Source organism: Diabrotica virgifera, chromosome 3 (assembly GCF_917563875.1).
Source record: "Diabrotica virgifera virgifera chromosome 3, PGI_DIABVI_V3a".
NCBI classification, from domain to species: domain Eukaryota; kingdom Metazoa; phylum Arthropoda; class Insecta; order Coleoptera; family Chrysomelidae; genus Diabrotica; species Diabrotica virgifera.
In genome coordinates, this window is record NC_065445.1 from 180,360,036 (window position 1) to 180,387,335 (window position 27,300).

At 32.7% G+C, this 27,300-nt stretch overlaps 1 protein-coding gene across 8 annotated transcripts in view; it reads left to right on the plus strand.

Moving 5' to 3' along the window:
* Positions 1-27,300, plus strand: part of LOC126881421 (mucin-17-like) — a 440,757-nt gene that overhangs the window by 396,549 nt on the left and 16,908 nt on the right. For 7 of the 8 annotated variants that reach the window (XR_007696844.1, XM_050645687.1, XM_050645690.1 and 4 more), the window contains exons 11-15: positions 2,667-2,750; positions 14,584-14,733; positions 14,867-15,625; positions 19,265-19,354; positions 22,195-22,506. Coding sequence is in view for 7 of the 8 variants with exons in the window: in XM_050645687.1 (XP_050501644.1) it covers positions 2,667-2,750; positions 14,584-14,733; positions 14,867-15,625; positions 19,265-19,354; positions 22,195-22,506 (1,395 nt within the window). In the remaining variant the exon portion in view is untranslated. The remainder of the gene's footprint in view (positions 1-2,666; positions 2,751-14,583; positions 14,734-14,866; positions 15,626-19,264; positions 19,355-22,194; positions 22,507-27,300) is intronic. The other variant, XM_050645689.1, reaches the window with a different exon arrangement.

Here is a 27,300-nt window from a genome sequence, read left to right on the forward strand (position 1 = left end):
AAAAGGTATAAAATTTATTAAAATCCCTAAAGGGCTACATCAGAACAAAACGTTGCCATCAGTTGCCATAAAGTCATCGAAATGTAAACTCAAATTTTTTTGCATCCCACATGTTGAGCATTTAAATACCTTACCTTAGGGCATTATTCCTGTTGCCTTTTGCCCATCACAAGGCATTTTAAGTAAATATGCATCTGTAAAGCATACATTTTATATTTGAAGGGTTATTACCCCTATATTTCTTTGGTGGCTCAGCTAGCATCCAGACTGTTTTACACTGATGATGATTTTGTAATAAAATCGAAAACGTTTTGTTCTGATGTAGCCCTTTAGGGATTTTAATAAATTTTATACTTTAACAAAGTTAAAATGAATTTCCCCGAAAATTGCTCCGTTTTTGGGTTATTTCACATTTAAATATTCGATTTGGAATTTTATAAAGAAGAATCTACTTTTCATTAGCTACAACTCTGCTTCTACTAGGTCTACAGACCTCAAGCATACACCATTTTTTTCATCTTTTTATAAGCTATATTTTTGCTAAGAATATTTTTTTCGCTGAAATACTTACTTTTTGAGTTATCTCCGAAAAACCGTCCAAAAACATGTTTTTAACTTTTAAAAATGAACATATATTCACTTGCAAATAACTGGACAAGTATTGCCTTAGGGAAAAAACCCTATAGAACAAAAGTTGCTTAGAATTAGTCATTTTATCCAATTCCGGACTTATTTTGAATGTATATTTTTCACCTTTGAGGGGGGGGGGGGTATTCCCCTCTATTATTGAAAAATGGAGGGAATGTAGAATTGTAAACATTTTCTTATATAATAATAGACAATTTCAACTACCTATTCACAAATTTTCATCCTTCCTTTATTTTTTTTGGGGTCAGATTGTTCTTTGATCGGTCTAGTGAGCTACGCTGGTATCGTCGAAGGCCAGCACACTCCGATCGTAGTAGTCGGCAATCAACCTGTTAATGGCCAAAAATGACCATTAATATGAAGAAATGAATAAAAACATTTTTATTACAACCGTTGATATTAACATAAAAAAAATAAAATGTGTCACTTGGTAATTGTTAGGTTACTGTTATTATCTGAGTATCTGTTTCATTTGGTTCAATCAAGTAGGTTTTATTGTCAGTCGCTACGTCGCGTCGTGAATTACTGTCAATATATATTGATAGCTTCTGAAAACAGGCTCATCTCATCAGCAATGAAAAGCAGACTAAAATACAATGGCACATTTAAAGTTACGTCAAAAAATTTAGATTAGATTAGATTAGTGAGATGTTATAATGTTCTCTTCTCTTGTATGGTGTCTTGTAAGGTTGGACTTTAACTGATATACTTCTCAAAAAACTGGAAGCCTTTGAAATCTGGGTGTATCGGAGAATCCTACGAATAAGTTGGGTGGATAGAGTTCGTAATGCACTTGTTTTGTATTGAATGAAAAATAATACGGAAGTCGTCAGAACAGTTAAAAATCTCAAACTTAAATATTTTGGCAATGTTACGCGACAGTGAGAGAGATATAATATACTTCATTTAATAATAAAACGCAAGGTAGACGGAAGAAGTGGACTAGGTTGAACAAGAACGTCATGGCTTAGAAACCTGAAAGAATGGTTTAACAGATCCGCTGCATTCCTTTTGCGAGCTGCCGTCAGCAAAATTACTATATTCAATTTGATATCCAACGGTCGATTATCTAGCACATCATATGAAGAATAGTAAAAAAATTAAAATTTTATTAAAATGATATGATAACAGATGTTTTAGTATGTTTTATTTAAGACAATATTTGTAGGACAAGAACAAACGAAGAAGTAGGTGTGTGAAATATTTTATAATAATTATGAACAGAGAATGCCTATAGCACGGGGAACTTCATCTAAAATTATTCATCAATTTGAGGAAAGTGGACATGTAAGAGAACTCCCAAAAACTGGTTGCCCTACTATTCTAGAGGAAACAAAAACTGACATTTTTTTTTTCGATGACTATAGAAGAACTGAAAGACAAAATTACAGAAGAGACAGCACTATTTTTCCGGAAACTATGAGTTAGGACTGAGATGAATTTTAATTCAGAAGAATTTCTGTTTTCAGTGACACAGTGGTCATATTGAACACATATTGGTCATATAGCAATATTAATTACAAAATAAAACTGTTTTTCTAATTTCTACCTATTAATGGTCAATATTGCCATTAACGGATTATATGTTGCATCGGCAATAAAATACCGCAACAAAAGATTGTAAAATGTACAGGTGGCCAATTTTTAAAATACGCATATTATCCGTATATCTCAGAAATTGTACATTTGGCAACATCGTAAGTATAAAATTTTAAATCACTGGTCCATCTATATAAACCAACATTTTTTTACTATCTTATACGGGGTGTTACAGATATATTTATGATTTCATACTTGACGTGCGCATTTTACATAATATCAAACATTTTGATTGAAAATATGAAAATATGTTATTTGCTTTATTTAAAAATTGAGTTTTCTGATTCTTTTTTTTTATTTTCAATGTGTATTGATAGATATTTGATCAAAATAATTGTATTGATAGATATTTCAATAATATTATTTGTCTTGTCTTTGTTTTGTTGTAACTAATCTTATTGTTTTTGATAATCCACCAGTATATTAAAGTACTGAACATTCAAGACTTGATAAAAGGTAGAAACAGTGAAGCGCGTTCAAGAGGGAAACCGATTTCAATCAAGGCAAGGAACAGTAGTGTGTGTTGTGACTAACAATACTAAAATAAGCAGCAGAACTCTTTAGAATACCCTCTCCAAACACTTTAAGATGCTTTAATTTTAATGATTTAAGCGTAAACTAACATATCATAAATTTTTTATGCTCATATTTTGTCTTAATATTTCCATTTCCAAAGGGAAAGATTGTTCGTCTCCAAAGATATATGTCTCTTGCCATTTTTTTTAACTCGTGCATGCTCCTGTAGATGGATAAGTTAAAAGAGGTGATTTTTTGGCCTATTCCCCTGCGACCTTTTCAGATTTATTGTTTTCCTCTACTTCTAGATATTCTCTAGCCTGATCCTTAAACGTTCTACTAATAGCTTCAATACTGAACCTTCTATGTAGCTATTTGCCGGTAAATTTTCTTCTCCTAATGCAAAGAACCTCATATTTGCCAGGATGTCACACTGAAATAGAATGTGCTTTGTAGTTTCTTCTTCCAGGTGACAAAATCTGCACAGGTCATCATCTGACAATCTCATCAGCTTCAAGTGCCTATTCAACTTACAGTGCCCTGCTAGCAAACCTACTATAGCTTTCACAGTTTTTTTGTCTTTGCTTATTAGGTTTGCCGTAAATTTTGGCGAATGTTCTGTAATGAACTGTTTCGCCTGTCTTTGTCTTGGTCAATTGCTCCACCATTACAAAGATTTGTGAACTATCCACTTTCTTGTAATCGTTCTTGTTACTGTATTTGCAACGCCGTAGAAGGATTCCGGTTCAACGAATGGCATTGGTGAGCCTTGTTTGGCCATTTCATCTGCTTTTTCATTGCCCTTACGACCCTTGTGCCCGGTACCCAGGCTACCATAATCTTACTACAATCTCGTAGTTTATTTAGGACACACAAGCAATCCTATACTATCTTAGAATTGACCTCTACAGAGTTGAGTACCTTAAGCGCTGTTCTTTCCTGCCTTTCAAACTTTCTTTCCTGCCTTTCGATTTCTTTCACGCAGTGATGAATTGCCATTATTTCTGCCTAGAAAAGTGTGAAATCTTTAAATGGACATACCTGGAATTGTTTCCTTTGATTTGTCCCTACTATGCCTGCTCCCACACCTTCCGATGTTTTTGAGCCACTAGTGAAGGTAGCAGCAGCTTGTATAGGTACACCTTCCTTCCGGTCTTCCCTGCCTGGTATATTAATTGTGAACTTATTTTCAAAGCTCTATCTCATAGCTATTGTATCGATAGGATTTTTATCACAATATCGGCTTTTAGCTCCTCGATCAGCTTTCTGTTATCAGCACCATGCACCTGGCGTATATTGTCGCTGACTATGCATTAATCTGTGAATCACTGATTTGGTTTCGCCCTGTATAAAAATATGAAGTGGTGGTGACTATATTTTTTAGATATGTAACTGCCATGCACAGTTTAGTAGGCTACAATATGCCTTTAGTTTCGCTTTGCTATTTAATTGGATCCTCATCGATCTGCCCCTTCACCACGTCAAAGTCAAATAGCACGATAAGGAAAATTATTTTTTTATCCTTTCGGTTTACTAAGGCAAGATATTTGACATAAATAGTTTATTTTCTTAAATTTGTATAGCTTAAAACTAAAATATTTATTATATAAAAAAGCGTTCTTAAAAATATTTTGGAGAAATTTTAACATCACTTACTAGTGTAAATATTTTAGTAGATCATTACTAATTTTAATTAAAATCATTGATAGTACCTACTTAATACGGCTTCGGCAATAATTTAGACCTATGGTCACAACTTTTCCAAAAAGTGGTAAGCCAGAAAAATTTGGTATTTTGTCTCATATTTTTATTTCATATCTGTTAATATTGTTCACAACCGAAAGATATTAAACCTAGTACTTGTTTGGACGTTAAGATCTGAAAAAAATATTTCTCACAGTGGTATTATGCGAACGAGCGAACGAGGTTCTATCAAGTTATAGTAGGGGAGGAAAGTACCTACGCTAAATTTACAGTTACTCGAGCGTTATGGGGACCTATTGGGTTGTGAAGATTAGGTCCTAAAACCAAAAAAAGTTAAGTAAAGTTTTCCATAAAGTGGGGGACATTCCATTTTTAAAATTAATTTTCCATTTCCAACAATAACTTTTTCCGATTATGACGCCTTCTTCTTCTTCAGGTGCCATCACCGCTAAGGAGGTTAGGAATTATCATAGCTATTTTAATTTTTGAGGCAGTAGCTCTAAATAGTTGTTTTGAGCTTAATCTGAGGTTCTGCAAACCATTCTCTGAGGTTCTTCAGCCACAAAATTCGTCTTCTTCCGATGCTTTTTCTGCCATATATCTTTCCTTGCATTATGAGTGGCAGGATGCTATACTTCTCGCCCCGCATTACATGTCCCAGATACTCTAGCTTTCATTTTTTAATTGTAACTTTCTTCTCTTTACCTATTCTTTTCAGTATTTCATTGTTTGTAACTCTATCTACCCAGGAAACCCTCATAATACTCCTATAGGTCCACATTTCAAATAGTCCATGTGGTGAGACCGCTCCCGCCTGAAAAACATTTCTAATTCGGTTTCTCTGTGGATTCATATTCAAAAATGTCCCCTTTAAACAAGTCTGAAGGGTGCTGGACGGAATTTTTGGGCAGAAATTGTTTAAGCAATTTTTTTTTAACAAATACATAAGATCACTTTTTATTGCTCCAAAAAATATATTTTTAGGTTTTTTGTGTCATTATAAACAAGAAAGGTATCTTGTGATTTTTCTCAAAAATTGACAGTTTTCGAGTTATAGGCAATTTAAAATAAAAAAAAATCGAAAATACGCATTTTTGAGGCTTAAAACTCATATTTAAATTAGTATTTTTAAGGGTATCAATAACTTGGACTAAAGTTTAAACATTCCCTTTTAAGATTCAGAAGAGTGATTGGGTCTAACTTCAATTTTCACCGTTGTTATTTAATTGTTAATTATGCGTGTCCATCCGATTTTTTTGCCGGTGCGGCGCGCACTATTTTCAAAAATCTCCTATTTTCCTCCGAAAAATATTGTTTCGAGATTCTTCGGGACATTCTAAATAAAATAAGTTTTTTGACATTTTTCTCAAAAGTTAATAAAGTTATAAGCGGTTTAAAATCCGAAAAATGACAAAAAAACACATTTTCGCATTTAGTCCTGTCGCCAGTGGGGGGTACAACGGCCTCCCTAATTCAGATGTACTTACCCAAGTTTTTTTTATGTATTTTGACCTGTAGAACACGAATTTTTTGGGTAACAGTCGATCCGGATGTCGATAAGATTGTTATAAACAAAGAACTCGAGGAATCACATAACAGCGATCTTTCGTAAAACAAAACATTGTTTTGTACTTTTTGGGTCATTCTAAAAAAAATGTTTTTACAAGTTTTTTCATAGGATGCATAGTTTTCGACATAAACGCGGTTGAACTTTCAAAAAATCGAAAAATTGCAATTTTTGAACCCGAATAACTTTTGATTGAAAAATAAAATAGTAATTCTGCTTACCGCATTTGAAAGTTCAACTCAAATTCTATCGGTTTTGATTACTTTCATTGCTCAAAATTAATTTTTTATTGTTAAACAAAGCTATAAACACATAGTGAAATCGAACGAGTAGGCGCATACAGAGAATTTCTACGTAAATTACGTACATTAAAACGCATGCATTGGCACGGAAAATACTACGTGTTTATGGCTTAGTTTAACAAATAAAAACTTAATTTTTAGCAATGCAAATAATCAAGACCGATAGAATTTGACTTGAACTTTCAAATGCAGTAAGCAGAATTGCTATTTTATTTTTTAGTCAAAAGTTATTCGGGTTCAAAAATTGCACTTTTTCGATTTTTTGAAAGTTCAACCGCGTTTATCTCTAAAACTGTGCATCCTACGAAAAAACTTGTAAAACTATTTTTTGCTGAGAATCACCCAAAAAATACAAAAAAATGTTTTGTTTCGCGAAAAATCGCTGTTATGTAATTCCTCAAGTTCTTTGTTTATAACAAACTTATCGACATCCGGATCAACTCTTACCCAAAAAAATCGTGTTCTACGGGTCAAAATACATAAAAAAAACTTGGGTAAGTCCATCTGAATTAAGGAGGCCATTGTACCCCCCCTGGCGACAGGACTAATTTTAAATCGCTTATAACTTTAAAACTAGTAACTTTTGAGAAAAATGTCAAGAAACTTATTTTATTTAGAATCTCCCAAAGAATCTACAAAAAATATTTTTGAAAATAGTGCGCGCCGCACTGGCAAAAAAAACGAGATGGACATGCATAACTAACAATTAAAAAAGTACGGTCTAAATTGAAGTTAGACCCGATCACTCTTCGGAATCTTGAAAAGGAATGTTTTAACTTTAATCCAAGTTATTGGCAGCCTTAAAAATACTAATTTAAATATGAGTTTTAAAGCCTCGAAAATGAGTATTTTCCCATTTTTTTATATTTTAAATCGCCTATAACTCGAAAACTGTCAATTTTTGAGAAAAATCACAAGACAAATTTCTTGTTTAGAATGATCCAAAAATCATAAAAATATACTTTTTGGAGCAATAAAAGGTGATCTTATGTATTTGTATAAAAAAAATTGGTTAAACAATTTCTGCCCAAAAATTCCGTCCGGCACCCTTCAGATTTGTTTAAAGGGGACATTTTGAAAATGAATCGGCAGAGAAACCGAATTAGAAAAATGTTTTTCAGACGGGAGCGGTCTCACCACATGGACTAAAAGGCGTTAAGTCGTCTCATTGTCTCCACATTCAACGTCCATGATTCCACTCCATAGTATAGTACACTGTATACGTAACATTTTGTTAAGCTACTTGATAGAGGGGGGTCGTGTTTGGTATCATTCGATAGATTTTTGAAAAATATTGAAACGCATTTTTAGTTTGTCGATCTGACATTCATTTCGCGAAATATTCGCTTTTTTTGTAAAATTTGGTGACTCGCCCATTTCCTTACGCCCCGCCAGATTTTTGAAATATACACTCTCTTGCATGTATTTAACTGAACTTATCTTAAATCTAACGATTTCGAGTTTTTCTAAGGACAGATTTTTTTTCTTATCCCCTTAACGAACTCCCCTGTATTAAGAGCTAATATAAAGTAGAGGTACATTGACAGGGTATAAGGTTTCTCCCCATATGATAATCTGACGCGCTCGAGTAACTGCAAAAATCCCCGCTTGGGCTTCCCTACCATTACAAAATGGGCGCAAATACTTCATGAAGATCATGAAAGAAAAGAAGTGGTGGAGACGGTTGTATTCAATAAGAAGAAGCACGAAACATTTTATACATTTTTTTAATATGTTTAAAGAAAAATTTATGTCAAATATAGAAAAAAATACAAAAATAAGTAATAAACATAGCTATAAAAAAATGTCGGTTACATAGCGAAGTGGGACAGGTGGCCGACTCATACTAGCTTGACTGTCGAAAAAGGAAAAGAAAAACAAAAAGGCTAACTAACTCGTTTTAAATTCTAAATTAATCTGCTACTTAGATTAGAATAATATGTTGTGTATCTTATCGACCTATGAATGAGCAGTACTCTAAAAGACTTTCATAGCAGATTGTATATATCTTCAATGATTTGCTCTATTTATCTTGTAAATATTTGTAAACTTACACGGCAATATTATTGCTTTATTTCTGTTAATTTCGTAACAGAAGAATGATTATTCCGAAGAACTGCTTTGTAAATAGTACTTAGATATAAGCTAAAATAAAGGATGCCGCAATTAAAGAGTTTAAGCCACAAGTTTACTTTAAAATTAAGTTTATTTGAGGTTTAGACTTCCATTTCGGAAAACGTTCTCAAAATACAAAACATTAATAGACTAAACAAAAATTATTGTTTAGAGACCAAAAAGGAACCATCGATTGCGATTATAAGGTTTTTGAAATGAAATGTTTACTTACATCTTGTTTGTGAGCGTTACTCAGGTCACTATGATGTCCGAAACAAAATGAGGTGCTGCTGACTTTGGGTAAATACCCGATTTCCATTGTAGAAAACTTTTACCATCTCCAAGTTTCCTTATTAGGACCCAAGCTTAAAATATGCTTTTGTGTTTAGCGCCAAAAATTAGATAATATAATGCTTATCCTCAGTCCATTGTACTAAGGCATCCCCATTTTGCTATTCTCCCTGTATTTCCACCACTCGTGATGACTAATGCGGTCGCCCATATAAACCGCTAGATGGAAGTAATAAGAACGTGAATTGGCTATTGCTTACCTGGTAGTTTATAGGCGTTATTGATGGTAATACTGCCGACTTTTGTAACAATGGTTTGAATGTCGTTTTCAGCGGTGGTGACCTTAACTTCTTCTTCCTACTTTATAAATAGGCTCAATGCCTGTTTTACTTCGATCTTTAGCCTCAATTGACATTGTCTGACCATCTTTTCCTCAGCCGTCCCAATAATCTTCTTCCATTTGGCGATTTGTCTCTTGCTATTCGTCCTATTCTATTTTCTGTCATTCTGTCTATGTGATGATTCCATTTGATTTTTTTTCTTTTGGTCCACATGTTTATTTTTTCGAAAGACTTTCATTTCTGCTGTTTCTAGCAGTCTTTGTGTTTTCGCCGTATCTGCTCTTGTTTTCGCTGTGTACGTCATTATCGATCTTATTGTTGATTTATAGGTATATCCTGGTTTTCCTTTCCATTCTGAGGTATTTGTTTCTGATTGTGTTGTTGAGACATCCTGCTGCTCTGTTGACATATTCACTTGTTTTTGTACTTCTTCTTCCACTTTTCCGTAGCTTGACAATTTTATTCCTAAGTATGTATTCCGTTTCCATCACTTGTTCTATTATTTTGTTATTTACGATCAGTTTACATCGTCTCGATTCCGCTGATATTACTATCCACTTAGTTTTCTTTGTTGACATCACCATGTTGTATATGAACGCCGTGTCTTCGAATTGTTTAATTAATTTTTGTAGGGCGGCTTCATTTTCGGCTGTTATTATGGCGTCGTCGGCGTAGCAGATTATCTTCATTTCCTTTCCTCCCATTCTATATCCTCTTCTTTTTTGTAAGTTTTTTATGTTTTCATCCATTACCAGATTAAATATTAATGGGTTCAGCGAATCTTCTTGTCAAATACCAGTTTCATACTTGATAGGTTTCGATAGTTTTTCCTAACATCTTACCATAGCTATGTTATCTTTATATATTATATTATACTCAGTGGTTTTTATTAAATCCAGTGATATTCCTTTTTCATATAATAAATGTATCGGGTCCCGAATTCTTAATCTATCAAACGCTTTCTTCAAATCTGTCAGGCGTATATATGCTGGTTTGTTTTATTCCACCGATTTTTCTTTTATTTGTCTTATTACAACAACTGCATCCGTGCATGATTTCCTCTCCGAAATCCTTGCTGTTCTTCTTGCAGAGTTATTAGTTCGTTTATTTTTGTCGCTATAATTCTTGTTGTCAATTTGAGTGTTGTATTTAAAAGATTTATTGCTCGATAATTATTGGGGTCTTTCGTATCTCCTTTCTTGAAGAACATCAGCATGATCGCTCTCCTCCATTCATCTGGTATGCTGCTCGTGGTGATTATTTTATGAATAAGAAATTGCAGTTGTTGTGCAAAGTGATCACCTCCATATTTTAAGAGTTCATTTGGTATTTGATTTTCCCCTGATGACTTTCTATTTTTTAATTTGTTTATTCCTTGTTTCATATCCATTTGGGAGATTTCGGTCTTTTCGTCATTTATTATATTTGGCGTTTCTGGTAAAGATTTTTTGTTTCTTTTTATAAACATTTTTGTCAGGAAGGCCACCCATACCCATTAGTGATGTAACGAATATTCGTATTCGCATTCGCATTCGCGAATATTCGCATGTTTTTGCATATTCGCATTCGCATCCGCATTCGCGAAATTTGTGCGAATGTTTTGCGAATATGAAAACCAGAAAAAAATTTTTTTAAGAGATAATATTAGGTTGATAAAATCAAAATCTATTCACTTCTCATCTTTTTTTTATTAAGAAAAGGTAACTTAACCTCAAACATGCAGCTACTCTCAAATGGAAATATGCAGGACACAACAGCAAACAAAGAGACGGAAGGTGGAATGAAGCGATAACTCACTGGAGACCTTGGGACTACAAAAGAGGAAGGGGCAGACCACAGACGAGATGGTCGAATGACCTAAAAAGATACGCAGGGACCAGATCGATAGCATTAGCACTGAAACAAGAAGAGTGGAAAAATAAGTGAGAGGCGTACGTTCAACTTTGGACAAATGAAGGGCAGTAGATAGATAGAAATTAACCTTGTATCCTAATCACATTATCAGCCTTCACTTTTTTTTATTATTTGGTATTATGTAATAAAGCTTAAGATCAGACTGATTTACACTAAATATCAATGAACTTTTCATTAAAAGTTTAGGAAACATTACAAAAATAGAAACAAATTAAAAAAAAGAATGTGTGTGTACTTTGCACGCACGTAAGAAGTTATACTTCTATTATATGATTTAAACGAAATTAATATACTTTTTATTTATATTTTATTTAAATATTAAACTAATTTATACTTACTACTTCTCAAACATTTTTATTAAAACAGTGCCAAAAATTAAAATAATAAAAGAATAAAACACACACAAACACATTAAAAATGCCACAAATGATTTCTGAACATTTATTGTCGGAAATTTTTTTAACTAAATACGTATTTTCTGAAAATAAAATTATATAATAAATATACTTACAATCATAAAATGATTAAAAAAAATAAAAAAATAAAAGTTTTTATTGGGATTCGAACCAGCTATCAGCGCGGTTGGTATATTGGGGTTCATTCGCCTTAAACGCTTCGCCACGGAGGCAATGTGTCATTATGTGCGAAGATCGACTAACTAAACGGATTAAGCTTTTGACCTTTTTGAATTAAATTAAATTATTTTGATTTTGAATTGAAATGATTTAGAATTGAAAAAATACAACAAAACATAGAGTAAGAAAACAATATATTAGGTGAACATTGATAGAAATTTTGATGGTAATCAAGTTATGTAAATAAAATTATTACATACTATGTATTTTGGTAGGTTCAAATAGGTAGGTACCTATAATACATTTACAATTATTACGTACCTGTTGCTTTTAATAACTATTTAAATGTCATTACAATTATAAACTTTTTTGTTTCTGTCCTCACAACAATAAAACTAATATATTATACATTTGTTTACCTTCATATTGAACAATTGTTTATTATTGACAGATCATTTCAACACCCAATCAGAGCCCGTATAACGACTAATACCATACTTTCGGTGTGCGCATGCGCGCAAATCAATATAAATTCACCCTCAATCTCAATCGCTCCTAAAGAAGTATAACTTCAAAAAACTGAATATTCGCATTCGCATCCGCATTCGCGAATGTCGGTAGCAGATATTCGCATTCGCATTCGTATTCGCGAATGTCCAAAAAATGACATTCGTTACATCACTAATACCCATGTATCATCTTTTATGTGTTCCATTTCAACTAGTTCCTTCATTTCGCTTCTTTGTTGCCTTATGAAGCGTCATACTTGTTTCTGTTGCCCCTAAAAATCCATCTCTAGTCCTTTTGTGAATCTTTCCCAGTAATCTGTTTTTGTTTTTCTTACCAATTAGTGAGATCCAGTTCTTACTCTTTTATAGTCTTCATATGATTCATTCGTTCGTGACCTTAACTTAAGGTGAAGTAAATTTCATATGATCGAATGAACTGTCTTCCAATAAAGTCATCTCACGAACGCACCTTAAAAATACTCACAATATCATTTTCAAATCACCTATTTCAGTATATATCTCTAAACTGTCAATGTGTAGGAGACAGGCAGATAAAATAAAATTATTAGAAGAATTTTTTATATTACCAGGTAAAAAAAATGTACATAGGTAAATACTTAATAATGTGTGTTTTGAGAACGATTTCCGAAGTGGACATCCAAACGTCAAAATGAAAGCACATAGTTTTAACTAAAGCTGTGGTTAATTTGGTAAATATTACAACACCAGACAAAAATAGTTTAAGAAAAATATTTTTGGATTCCCTAGAATTAACTGTCCTGAATATTATTAGTAGGTAGAAAGCAGCTATTACTAGAGTAAAAATACTTTTTTAATTGTGGCATGTGTTAAAATGCCTTTCTTAAGATAGCGTTAGTAACGTTATGCGATTTATTTCTTACCGGCTATAAACAACTTATATAAAACAACAATATTTTTCTCCAATTTAGTTATATTTTGATAGTTTTTTGTTATTTTATACCGAATCGAAAACACGAAACAGGTTTAGAAGAAACACATATTTGTGGAAGTAATTTACAAGTTGGCAGAAATATCTCAAACCGCCAAGGTTGGAAACTTTGATTATGCGACGTTGTCAGAACAACCGGGTTTCAAAAGGTTTTCGGTTTTTTATTTGTTACCTGTTTCACAGTAAAATTTCCTTCTGCTTCCTCATGCGTAAGTTTGAAAACATTATGTAGTAGTATAATATATTATGGTAGTTAGTATTAAATACTAACTAAATTTTAGTAATTAAAAGGTGATTGCGACAAGTTGTAGGCCTAGGTCGCTACCATTGTTGATGTTTATACTCGCAGTTTAAATACCAGCAAATAAAGTATAATGTAGTAGATTGAAGCCGTATTTAATTAATTAAGTTCCAAAGTAACCGTATACCAACAACCAATCATATTTTACGACAGTTGTGTATCTTAAAGGGATTATGCACTTAGTGTCATTTTTACGGCGCTTGTAATATTCATGTTTATTACAAAAATATTAAATGGATTCTAAATAAACAACTATTCTACGATTTTATCTATCCATGTCGCAAAACCACTGAGCTCGTGCACAATGCAATTTATATGGATATTTACTGTTTGCACCAACGCGTTCAATTGAAGCCCCTCTCCTTGATTTGCTACCAGAGTGACTTGCGCGGTGTCAGATATTGCTGTACAATTTGTAACTGCTCATTGTTCCTGTTGGTAACTGAATAATTTTTAAATGAAAGATATCTTGTTTATTAACCCTTAAACGCCCAAGGGTGGGTAAAAAGTGTCCACCTAATGCGTATTCCCTTGTAACATATTTATTACGTGTTTAAAAATTTTCCAAAAATTATTTATTGTTAAAAAGACAGCCTTTTATCGAATGTTAAATTGGTTTTACCGATATTTTTGAAAATCAAAGTAATATCTTGAGTTAAATATGGGTGGGCATAAAAAGTACACACTTTGTAAAACTTGTAACTAAAGGTTTCTGTTTAATTTCTCGTTGGTAGGAACATAATTCATATAATTATCGACGTATAATTACATAATCCACATAATTATCCACCAATGAAGAGGCTGAAAGGAAGAATGTGGAGAAAATCGACAAATCTGAATTACTGGCTTTTACTGGTATGTTAATTTTGATGTACATTGTAATTTTGTTGTAAGGTTTGTAAATTGTTTATATTAATATTTTAGAAGATGCTGTGTTTATTAAGCATAAGATTTTCAAGTTTAATCCATTTCCAACAACTCTCAATAAATATATCAGCTATTTTCGAGGTGGACATTTTTTACCCACCCTTGGGCGTACATGGAACCTAAAAAAGGTTGGGCGTTTAAGGGTTAATAAAATAAGAATACAAGTTCATAAATAAGATTATATAAGTTGTTTGACGTAAAATATTTTAATGTACATAACCCAAACCATTGTACAGTGACATTCTAATCCTTTCTATGACGCATTTTAAATATATCTACACACTTGTTTGCACAAATTTTATAGGTTGGCACAACTATACCAATTTCTAATGAAATTGTAAGCACCGAGTCTTCTTCTACAATAAAAAGTACAATGTCTACAGAACAAGCCATAAGCACCACCACCAACACTGTCACATCAACTACAAGCACTCCTGAGGTTACTCCATTAAAGGTATTATCTGCAATAGATTTTATTTTAATTACTTATTTTAGGACTCCTTTCTTAACTTCAAGTAAAAGTAATGATGCGTGAAAATTATATCAATGATATTTGTAATTAATATTTTATGTTATTATCCCAACAGTCAGAAGAAACTTCTACCGAAGACAACGCAATCCTATCAAACAAAATCTTGGATGATACAACATTGCCTGCAAAACCGACTCCATTTTCAGCAATTCAAAAAATAGGCACAACAAGAAAACTAACACCTACCACCATTACTCCTATATTTATAAGTACGACTCCGTCAGTCTTTCCAACATTTTTAACGACGTTCTTCCCAAATTTGTTTCCTGACGAAGCAACTAGAAAGCCTAAAGTATCAACGAGTTCACCAGGTGTAATTAGAATATCAGCTGCTCCTTCGGTAACTCAAACTACTTTTACTGAAAGACCTGTTACAACTACACAAGCAGTTACTACAACTAGACCTACCACAACTACTACAACTACTACCACAACAACCAATGCACCAACTACCACTACCAGACCACCCACGACAACGAAAATAGTAACCACGACTACTCCAGCAACTACAATTACTACTCCATCAACAACACCAAAACCAACTACAACTACTACCATTCCTACAACACCACAACCAACTACGACTACAAGGATGACCACTTCCCCAACACGAGTTACTCTTGGTGAAACAGTTACGGTTTCTACGACAGGAAGAACTGATGCAATTACTGATTTTAATACTATAGAAGTTACCACCACCGCCATTAAGCTTAAAGGATTGTCATCAGAACAAAAAAATAATCTTAGAGAGATAGCGCAACTAGAGAAGGAACAAGCAGCATTGTTACAGCAGTTGTCATTTTTAACGAATCTGGTAAGTGTCTGTGTTTAACCCTGTAACCGTCACACATTAAATTCATTGAAATAAAATTATAAAAATTTGTGTGGGCGTTTTTAAGCGGCTATGAACGTATCGGTGGGGTTGGTATATGCAATTTTTGTATAAAAAGTGGAGTTTGAAAACGTTGCCCTCAAATAACATTGTCCATTAGTGGTATAATGAGAACGTTGCTCCAAAGCATCAGTATCAGTTTGAGGTTAAAATTTTTGCATTGTGCAAACGAGGAATCACCATCAACAAAATTAATTTTTTTAGGGCTTACAATATGTAAAAAAAGCTACAAAAATAAGCAAACACGAACTTTATTACTTACACAGTTACAAGAAAAAACAAAGATAAAAATTTATGGAGAGTTACGGAAATTAAAGAAACAATTCTTGCCCTGTGTAAAACATAATCTCATGTCACATTTTTGACACATAATTGTCATGTAGCCATTCTTGCAAAAGCGGCATCTTCCTTTTGGTCCATAGATGGGCCAGTGTCCCACGTTGTCTTTCCTAGTGATGTCATGTGGTCGACTTTTCGTATGAGTTACAATTTTTTTGAACGTCTCGTTCAGTGAAGGCCGCCCCTTCTTTTTTATTTTACCTGTTTGGTGAAAAGATTCAGCTATGTCCATTTAAAATTTTTTTAAATGCATTGGTTTTACTTTTAGCTACCTATTTGTAGCTATCTATTTTTGGCTACCTATTTGTATTTCATCATATTCACCTCCCGAATCTGCAACTAAACACTCATCCAAATGCTTACTTTCCATGTCCTCATCATCGGATATACTCTCTGTATCTGATACATCTGCTCTAACAGCAACTATGTATATATATCGTTTTTTCTTCATAAAACGTAACAGGAGGGATGTCCATATTTCTGAAAAGAAAATTTAGTTTAGTTTTTACCATTACCACTTAGCGTCAACGTTGATTCTAAGCAACATACTTTTTAGGCAAAGCTTTTGCTAAAAATACTCAAAGTACAAAGTAGATGTATGTTTTAGATTATAAATAAACCTTTCCTAAATATATTCTAAAAATACTACAGCAAAATACGTGTTTTTACCTACCGATTTGTTTATATTTAACTAGCAACGTCGCCACTACAACACTTCCATTGAAAATTCACACTCGAAATGATGCTTACTAAGTTAAGAAATTATAATACAGATGGCGCACATGCCGGAATCATAGACGAACGGTTGTCGCTTGGATAACACACCGTCCTACTGTGGTAAAATTCGACGTATATCGAAATTTTAGAGTTTGAAGTCAACGTTGCTTGAGAGCATCATGCGCGCTTACAGGGTTAACATGTATTAAAACAAGACATGCAACGTATTTTACTAATAATATTAATTTTATTTTGCAGAAGATCTTCGTTATAATTTTTGCTTTGCTAATAGAAGTGGGTCGTCTTTGATCCGTTATGTTTAACCTCCTCACTAAACTCTTTCCTAATAAAACTAATAGGTAATCTCTTTAGTTTCATATACCACTTCCATCTCTTTTTTACTTTATGTTGATATTGTTTTTTAACAATGTTTTTGTCTAATTTTCGCAATTTTTAGTATTATAATTGAGTTTTTTGTTTATGTTTCTAGTCTCGGTTTAATCCATTCTCGTAGGTAGGTATTTTTACCCGGATTGTGTTTTAGTCTCTTTTACTATTCTAATGGAGTTTGTTTCTCTATCTTCTGTCTCCAATTCTACTGTTATGAGATACTTTGCTATTGCGAAGTCAGTGTTGAGGACTGCTTTGTTATTTATTTATCCTGTAGTTTTCTCCTCATTTAACTTATATCTTGATCATGATATGTAACTTAGATATTGTGTAGGTGTTTGTTTTTTATGGACATCCTTGGATTGAGGTTCCTTATGATTATTGTTCTCATATTAATGGACATGTTTTTATTAAATTTTTGAGATACCTAATATATATTCCTGTTTTAACATTTATTCACTGCTTCCCAGAGTGCTGCTCTTACTATTAAGTTTTAAGCTTAAGTCGACAAAGCATATATAATTATATACATATATATCTTTTTGTTCTTTTTTCTCTTCTAGTGAGTCATGTATGATTTTGCATTTATGCATTTATGCTGCTATAGCATCGTTATTGTCTATGTTGCTTGATATTACTTGTTACATACGGCTTTTACCACATTGTAATATGTTCTTTTATGAGTTTTTAATATCTACGTCTATTTGGAATCATATACCTTAGACTAACAATTAGTCTCATGAGTCACTCTCTCAAGCTACTTCTTAAGATAATCCTTAATAGAATTAAAATTCGGTTTCAGAAAAAGATTGGGAACTGAGAAAGCTTCTTTGTTCTCAATGCTAACATGACTTAAACATCATGGAAATACAGAAACCAATTTACGTCTGCTTTATAAATTTTAAGAAGGCGTTTAATAGCGTTCAACATGATAGAGTGTTTGTATATCTAAATATTTATCTAGAAATGATTCGAATAGATGGTGATTTTTACATCTATCTTGGAATCAAGAAGCTTCTATTTTGGTAAACAATAAAGAAACAGACAAAATTTGCATTCAAATAGGTGTCAGACAGGGTTGTGTGTTATCCCCAACTTTGTTTAACGTTTACTCAGAAATCATTTTTAACGAAGCCTTGGAAGGGCAATGTGGAGTTCGAATAGGGTAAGAAACTTTAGAAAAAACATCAGATATGCAGATGACACAGCGATCATGGCTGTAAGTATCGAAGACCTTCAATTCCTTATAGATCGAGTCACTAGAGAATGCTCCAAAAACGGATTTGGCATAAAGACATACATCAAAGAGAAAGTTACATGGGGTTAGTAAACAAGACGTCGACCTTATGCAACTAATCGTCAACAATGAACCGATTACAAAAATTTGGCCATGTTACCGAAAGAAGAAGGCATCATCGAGAACCAACTATAGAGAGCCATAAGAAACCGTCTGTTCAACCAATAGATCCATTTATACCTTTTCTGGCTATTTTTTCTTATTTTTGTATTCCCTGGATGTTTTTGAAGTATTTTTGAAGTTTTTAACTCCAACTAATTTGGAGTTTTTTAATATTCTTCTTTCAAGTACTTCTTCTATAATATTTTTCAAGCACTTAAAAGTTTTATGTTTAGTTTCATATAATATAGGAAATTCCCCACAAAAACTGCTTATAAATAATATTACTGTTGTATTTTTTAAGCGTAGCTAGTATAAAAGGTGCCAAGAAGTTTAAAATGTGTGAGTTTGGCATTTTTCATACACAGTGGCTGGCGAGGACATCGTTGGTTTAAACTACGGTTGATGATACGGAGCTCAAGCAATACAGTGACCCCATCCTCATCTTTAATATCGTCCAGCTTTAAAAAAATTTAGTCAAAAATTTTTATTGCTGTGATTTGCACTACTCTTCTTATTAATACTACCATAATTTTTGGCACTTAGCACTGCCCAAATAACAATTGTATATAAACCCTTTTGAAGATATCACTCAATCACTTGTATTAAAGTTCTCTCAAAGGTGGCTCACGAATGAATATTGTACTTAATTTTTCCTCAGTTTTGTCTAAATAAATATCCATTTATGTATGTATATTATAAATTTTTGTATTTTTTAGGGTTTGGGTCAAAATAGAGGACCAAAGTCAGTAGCTAACGACAAAACCAAAAATTCAAACGCCAATCCTGCTTCCAGTTTAGCAGAAAGGGTGAGTGCATAATTATTTTAAAACTTAATTTAATATTGGCTATAACCATTGCAACTTCGTCTATAATTTCTGCTTTTCTTATAAGTGTCTATACATATGTTTATCCCGGTCCAGTCGCGATTATTTTTCAGACAAAATATTTCTAGTCTACCAGAACCTCTTTTTCCTTCGATTTTACCCTTCATAATTTAAGCCTCTAATAGGCTGTCTTTCTCCTTTTAATAGTGGTCAAAAGTTCCCTGTCTATTTTCATTCTGCTTAACCCGGCATCCGACAGGTGAACTTTTGTGCCACTAACTGACAAGTGAAATGTGACAAACCCCAGCAATTGAAAGAGTTAAAGAATCTCAAAAAATCTCTTTACGTTTAGTTGTCTATGATATCTGTAACGTCAATATATTTAAGCTGGTCAGGATAGCCACTATTTACACTAACATTGTCTATTTCTTCACTTACTTCCGAATTACCCTTGTCAATACATTCGTCAATGTCGGCTTCGTCCCATAAGGCCTGAAGGCGTGCTTATTCTCGTTCGTAATTCATTTTAGCTTAGACTAACAAAAAAATGTGTTAGAATCTGTAATAGGTGTTATTCACTTACCTATATTTATTTATTTATATGAGTAAAACAAAATAAAGACAATTCTGCAGAAAGAACAAAATCCGACTCGTCGGGTGTGACCAAGTTCAATCCAAATGTACTTGCTGAAACTAAAGAGACGACTAAAAACTATGTGTCATCGCATAGATGAATATACAATAGAAAGCTCTCTAGCCGCTGTGGTCGCTACATGCAAAATTTCCTTATGTTTTAGGCGCTTTAACATTGTTGGGGTGTACTGCACCATAACTGTCAGAATTTCGTTCGTAATATGGTCGGTCTATGGTGTTTTCAAAATTTTCCAAATAATCTACATCTCAAAAGCCAGCTTTCTCATTAAGTCAACATTAACAGTCCAAGCTTCGGCACGATAAAGAAGAATAGAGTGGATATAACATTTTACCACTCGATGTCGGATTTGCAGATTGATTTTTTGGTTACTTAGAAATTTCCTCATATTTAAAAAGGCTGCACTTGATTGCTCTATTCTTGATCCAATTTCTGATTTCGGATTTAAATCTTCAGTAATCCACACTCCTAAGTATTTCAATTTATGCACTTGTTCAATATATTCATTTTTATCTATAATCTAGATCCTTGTCATGACTTTACCCTTTTACTGATTACCATGGTTTTTATTTTCTTTGTGCTTATTGTTAAGCCAAATTGTTGGAACGAGTTGAGTTCACTCCCAAAATATGAATAAAAGCTGACTACGTAAAACGTAATATTTGAATTCACTCCCAGGCGATTTTAAGCCGCCAATAATGTAAGTAATTATTAAACCTTAAAATCTGGACACTGTTGACAAATCATTCGTTTAAAAGTATATTTCTTATTAGACGTTCTTGCACATCTACATCTAATTGGGATGATTTTTAAAAATGTAACTTGGTAATAATTCAAGAAAACAATGTTTCATTGTTATGTTCTTGTTAATATTTGGTCACTAACTGCCCCGCTTACTTTTTTTACATATTTGATATATTTTTTATAAATTCAAAATTGGTAAGGCCGTTATTTTGTAGTTATTTCAAATTATTACCTTAATGTTTTTTCTCAATATCACTTTTCTATCGTACACTTTCACAACGGTCTCTATACTTTGAAGTTTGATATAAGTATCAAATTAAAAATCTTGAAGAACATAAATAAACTGGTTAAAATTTGGATGTGTTGTATAATGAATAGCGACAGTGAAAAGACTCACATGCATTTTTTGTTGTCCTTTGTAAAGACTAAGAATTTTCAGCCCATATGTGAGGAGGAAATGTTGATGTTTCTTCAATATAGGTTTCAACGAAATAGTCACTAAACAACCACTCTTTCATCTTCTGGTTGAATTGCAACAAGATCTATGGCAAAACAATCCCCAACGTCCTCTACTTTGAGAAATGGTAAACCAAATATATAAGTTATGTATTTAGTTATATCTGTTTCTGCAATGATATTCGTGGGACAGTTCCAACTGTTGAATTTTTCTATACCAACTTTGACTCAAGTGAAACAGGCATCCCTTAAGTTTAGTGTCTGAAAAAATTTCTCGAATTGCTTTACGATAAAAGTGCTATTTGGCAACAATGTTTAAATTTCAGAAAAATAATATCCTTAAATAATCATACTTTATTGTAAAATCGCTCGGGAGTGAATTCGAATAGTGTCGGGAGTGAACTCGACTAATAAAATAACTACCTGCTTAAGACGGGAGTAAACTCAATGGTGCCCAAATTGTTCTCTAGTATAACAAATTGTATTTAGTAACGTACGCAGGTCTTTCTTACTTTCAGAGATTATGAATGTCGGCATATAATGTCAGCATAACGAATGTTATTTATATTTTCACCATTATCTTGAAACCTTCTGTACAGTTTTCAAGTGCTTGTGTAGCCAGGTGGTTCCAACAGAGATTTCACACTATGTTAACATCATTTTTGACGAATCCCTTCGCTTTACACATTCCATGAAAATGTTATGTTTAACTTTGTCGAAAGCTTTCTCATAGTCTATAAATTCGACGAAACTATCTTTTTACTGGTCTCGACGTTTTGGGCAAGAGTTGTAAAACTGTATACAGTATAGAGATAGAGCTTCTACTCTTCCGTACACATAACTAAAAAGCTAATAAAGCTAATCTGTATATTACTCATATTCGCTTCACATTTTCTGAATATTTGTGCATGTATAACATTGAAACATGTTTGGAATTAAGCTAATATTTCATTAAGGAATAAAATTTTAGATTCTTGCTTTAGCAGTTCAAAGAGATAAAAATTCAAAATCTACGTCAACAGTTGCTACAACTGTTACAACCAGTTCTACTACTAAGCTTCCTACCTCAATACAGGATCAAATAGCAGCCCTGGAAACTACAAAAGCACCTACAAAAGCAACACCTGTTTTAGAAGAAGTTCTAAAGCAGTATAATTTGAATGGTCTAAATGTTGCTGTAACTTCACCAACGTCAACTGTTTATGGAAAGTCTGAAGATGCAATATTGGCTTCACTTTTAAAAGAACAAGGAATTGTACCATCGACACCAGCAGTGTTAGCAGTAAGTAATTCTTTCCAATAAAATGAGTTGCGACAAAAAGATTTGAATGAAAAATCCCATCTATTTTTTATTTCTGTCAATAGTTTACGGTAAATCGTAAAATAGGTAAAAAAAGGTCTAACTTAGTTTAAATAATAGTGATCAGGTCCTTAGTTTTTTTTTGTAGAAATGGTGCCTTGCAACTATTATAAGTTAAATAAAAACTAGCTATATAGACAAGACGAAAACGGCGGGTTCGTTGGAAAAAATATTCCCATGAAATTTTTTTGCATAATCACATTCGTGGGACACCCCAGAATAAGGTACAAGAAGTCGTCCACGCGAAAAGTGGTCCAATTTTTTTTAACAATTTTTTTTTTAATCAAATTGCAAAAATCAATGTTTTCGGATCGGACACATTTTTTTGGATTCTTCGGACCATTCCGGACAAAAAAGGTTTCTTGTAATTTTTCTCTTAAGTTGATTGTGTTCGAGATATAAGCAATTTAAAATTTGAAAAACGCGAAAATGGCCATTTTTAAGACTTAATAACTCGGTTAAAAATTATTATTATGAAAGTCAGAAAGTGATTAAATCAAATTTAAAGCCTCCCCTACATGATCCTGAAGAAATTTGTGTGATTAATTTATTACTAAGCTGTTATTTTTATTTATTAATAATGAGCGGTAAGATCGTATTGACGCGGCCGCAAATGAGAGTGCGAGTGAGATGCGCCATTGGACTCATTGGACTGCCTGAATGGCATCTCTTTTCCACTCATCATGGACGGCTGCCTAAAACGTGCATGGCGCTCATTATTATTCCTTAAAAATAACAACTTAGTAATCAAATAATGACAAAAATTTCTTCAGGATATTGTAGGAAGGGCTTTAAAATTTGATTTAGTCACTTTCCGACTTTCATAGTAATAACTTTTAACCGAGTTATTAAGCCTTGAAAATCGCCATTTTTTGTTTTTTCCAATTTTAAAATGCTTTTACCTCGAAAACGATCAACTTTAGAAAAAAATTATAAGAGACCTTTTTTATCCAGAATGTCTTAGAAAATGTCATATCTACAACAAAAATGGAGAACAGTTAAATTGTTCTGAAATTTTTTTTTCCAAAGGTGGTAGAGAAATAAATAAAATTAAAAATTGGAGCAAAAAACTATAAAGTTGTAAAAAAACGGTTCAGAAAATGTACAATAGCATAACAAAAAATGCTTTATTGTTCCATAATCATTCAATTCAGCTTTATCCAGAAAATTCTAAAAATTGTGCTTCAAGGAAAGCTATATTCTAATTTAGACTCTCTATTGGTCGAGATTGCATGTAAAGTTTGTAGTAAACATCCTGTCAAAAATTTTCTGCTAAAATTTTTTCCTGTCAAAAGATTACCTATTTATGTCCAATTTGTTTCCGATCATCATCATCATCAACTTGTACGTGTTCACTCCTGGACATAAGTCTCCCTCAGCTCTTTCCACCTGTCTGTGTCTTGAGCAGCTTGCATCCAATTGTTTCTAACATGGTTCACGTCGTCAGTCCATCTGGTTGTAGACGGAAAGCTAAAGCCGAAAAATCATCGTCATAAGTAATATGGAGTTTTTCCTGTGAAATGTGTCCATTATACAGGGTGTCCCGAAAAGATTGGTCATAAATTATACTACACATTTTGGGGTCAAAAATAGTTCGATTGAACCTAACTTACTTTAGTACAAATGTGCTCATAAAAAAGTTACAGCCGTTTGAAGTTACAAAATGAAAATTGATTTTTTTCAATATATCGAAAACTATTAGAGATTTTTTATTGAAAATGGACATGTATCATTCTTATGGCAGGAACATCTTAAAGCCAAATTATAGTGAAATTTGTCCACCCCATAAACAATTTATGGGGATTTTGTTCCCTTAAACCCCCCCAAACTTTTTTGTACGTTCCAATTAATTCATTATTGTGGTACCATTAGTTAAACACAACGTTTTTAAAACTTTTTTGCCTCTTAGTATTTTTTCGATAAGCCAGTTTTTATTGAGATGTTTTTTTTTATTTTTCAATGCATTTACGTAAAAATTTTATGGGGGTTTTGTTCCTTTAAACCCCCCAAATGTTTGTGTACGTTCCAATTAAACTATTATTGTGGTACCATTAGTTAAACACAGTGTTTTTAAAACTTTTGCCTCTTAATCTTTTTTCATAAGTCACCTTTTATCGAGCTGTAGCTTCTTTTTCAAAATATACCTAAAAATATAAATTATAAATAAATTTTCATATTATTAACAGGTCTCTATAATCGTACTTAACCATATACAAATATGTGGTGGATTCGACAAATATTCAAAATATCTCGATAAACACTGGCTTATCGAAAAAGTACTAAGTGGCAAAAAAGTTTTAAAAATATTGTGTTCAACTAATGGTGCCACAATAATAATTTAATTGGCACGTACACAAAAGTTTGGGGGGGTTTAAGGGAACAAAACCCCCATAACATTTTTATGGGGTGCACAAATTTTACTTAAATTTTTTTTAAGATGTTGCTGCCATAAAAATGCCACAAGTCCATTTTCAATAAAAAATCTCTGAGAGTTTTCGATATATGAAAAAAAATCGATTTTCATTTTGTAACTTCAAAGGGCTGTAACTTTTTTTGTGTGCATTATTGTATATAGGTAAGTGGGGTTCAATCAACCTATTTTTGACCCCAGAATCTGTGGTATAATTTATGACCAATCTTTTCGGGACACCCTGTATATTGACAATTATGACCCCTTTCAGGCTGACACCTCAGTGGATACAGGAAGTAGCAATAAGGGATGAAAGGGGAAAGTTAGTGCAGTCATTAAAGGTTTTCACCTCCTATTTTGTTAAACCTCCATCGATTTGCATGAAAATTGGTGACTAGTTAGAGAAAACCTCGCGAAATAAAACTGATTTGGTGCCAACTTGCACTTTTACCCTGGTGATGAATACCACCCCTTCGCGCAGGTGAAAACAACTTTATTAAAAATAACCCCACAAATCGATATAGGGACAAATTTTAAATAAAATTTGTTATATCATGTTATTAAAATAAATCAATACTTTTTGAGTTATTAAAGATCAAAAATTTGTCTATTTACGAGCATATGCGTGAAGTTACGGATGATAAAAAGAACATATTAATTAAATGTATGTTAGTAAAATATTATTTTTTTAATATTATTTCGATATTTAATTGATTTTTTTCTATCAATATAAACTGAATATATCCAGAAACTGGGGTGTCCAATAATGGGTACATTTGACATATTCGAATAGACTTTTGGTAAATTTATAATATCGAAATAATATAAATATAATATTTTAGTAACATACAATTAACTATTATGTTCTTTTTATTATCCGTAACTTCACGCATGTGCTCTTAAACAGACAAATCTTTGATCTTTAATAACTCAAAAAGTATTGATTTATTTTAATAACATGATATAACAAATTTTACTTATAATTTGTCCCTCTATCGATTTGTGCGGTTATTTTTTATAACATAGTTTTCACCCCCGAGAAGGGGTGGTATCCACCCCCAGGGTAAAAGTGCAAGTTGGCACCAAATCAGTTTTATTTCTTGAGGTATGTTCTAACTAGTCACCAATTTTCATGCAAATCGATAGAGGTTTAACAAAATAGGAGGTGAAAACCTTTAAAGACTACACTAAATTTCTCCTTTCATCCCTTATTGCTACTTCCTGTATCCACTGAGGTGTCAGCCTGAAAAAGGTAATAATTATCAATATACAATAGACACATTTTACATGCCAAAATTGACATTATTTATGACGATGATTTTTCGGGTCTAGCTCTAGACTATTGGTGGGCGTACTCTCCTCCATAATGCTTCTTGTCTTGGCCTCCATTCGGCAATCCTTTTTCCGATTATCCCCCATAATATCATTGAAAAATTTGTTAGGTACTGTTCTTGGACTAGGTTGTGATATTTTCCAGACTCAGATAATATTATCCAATATAATAATGCCCTTAGTTTTCGATAACAGGTCTATTATATACTTGATGAAAATCTGGTTGTTCCTTAGATATACGACTTTTCATCGATTGTCATTTGTTTCGAGCTTCTGTCATGTGTCAACTTATATTAATATATCTACGTCATACTTTATTGGTACCAATGATACCAATGATAAAAACCAAAGACGTATGACGTAGATATCTTAATATTATACGGCACATGACACAAGCTCGAAACAAATGACTGTGAATGAAAAGCCCTATATCTGCTATATATCAAAAAGTCGGATTAGTCTCAATCTGTATTTTCGCATACTTCCAGGTATATTCTCATATTGAATAAAAACCAACCAAAACCCCCTTTTAATATTTTAATATTTTATGCACGCGAAAACTTCTTCATTTTCTTTCTCTTGTTGTGTAGACATTACTGTCTGTTTTTTCAATGTGCATTCAATAAGTTTTCGGTCCGTCATTTTCGGTGTCTTTCTGATCTTCTTCCTATTGATAAACTGTCTCTCGCCGTCCTTACTATTCGATTTGTTGTTGTATAGTCGTTGGATTCTATTCTTCTGTTTCTTACCTATAGTTTGTTTTTAAACCAAGAGGAGTGATTCAAATTTACCGCGCTGTAATACTTGTTTGTAATTGGTCCAACCGCAGGCAAGTTTACTCCACTGTTATAAAATTTTGACACTAATGACATTTCTTATGTTTTGACACTTTTGGCCTTTCATAGGTTTATTTAGTTATATCGACGATTTTTTGTGTTTTCTGTGTTATTTCTTTAATTTTTAGATTTTTAATC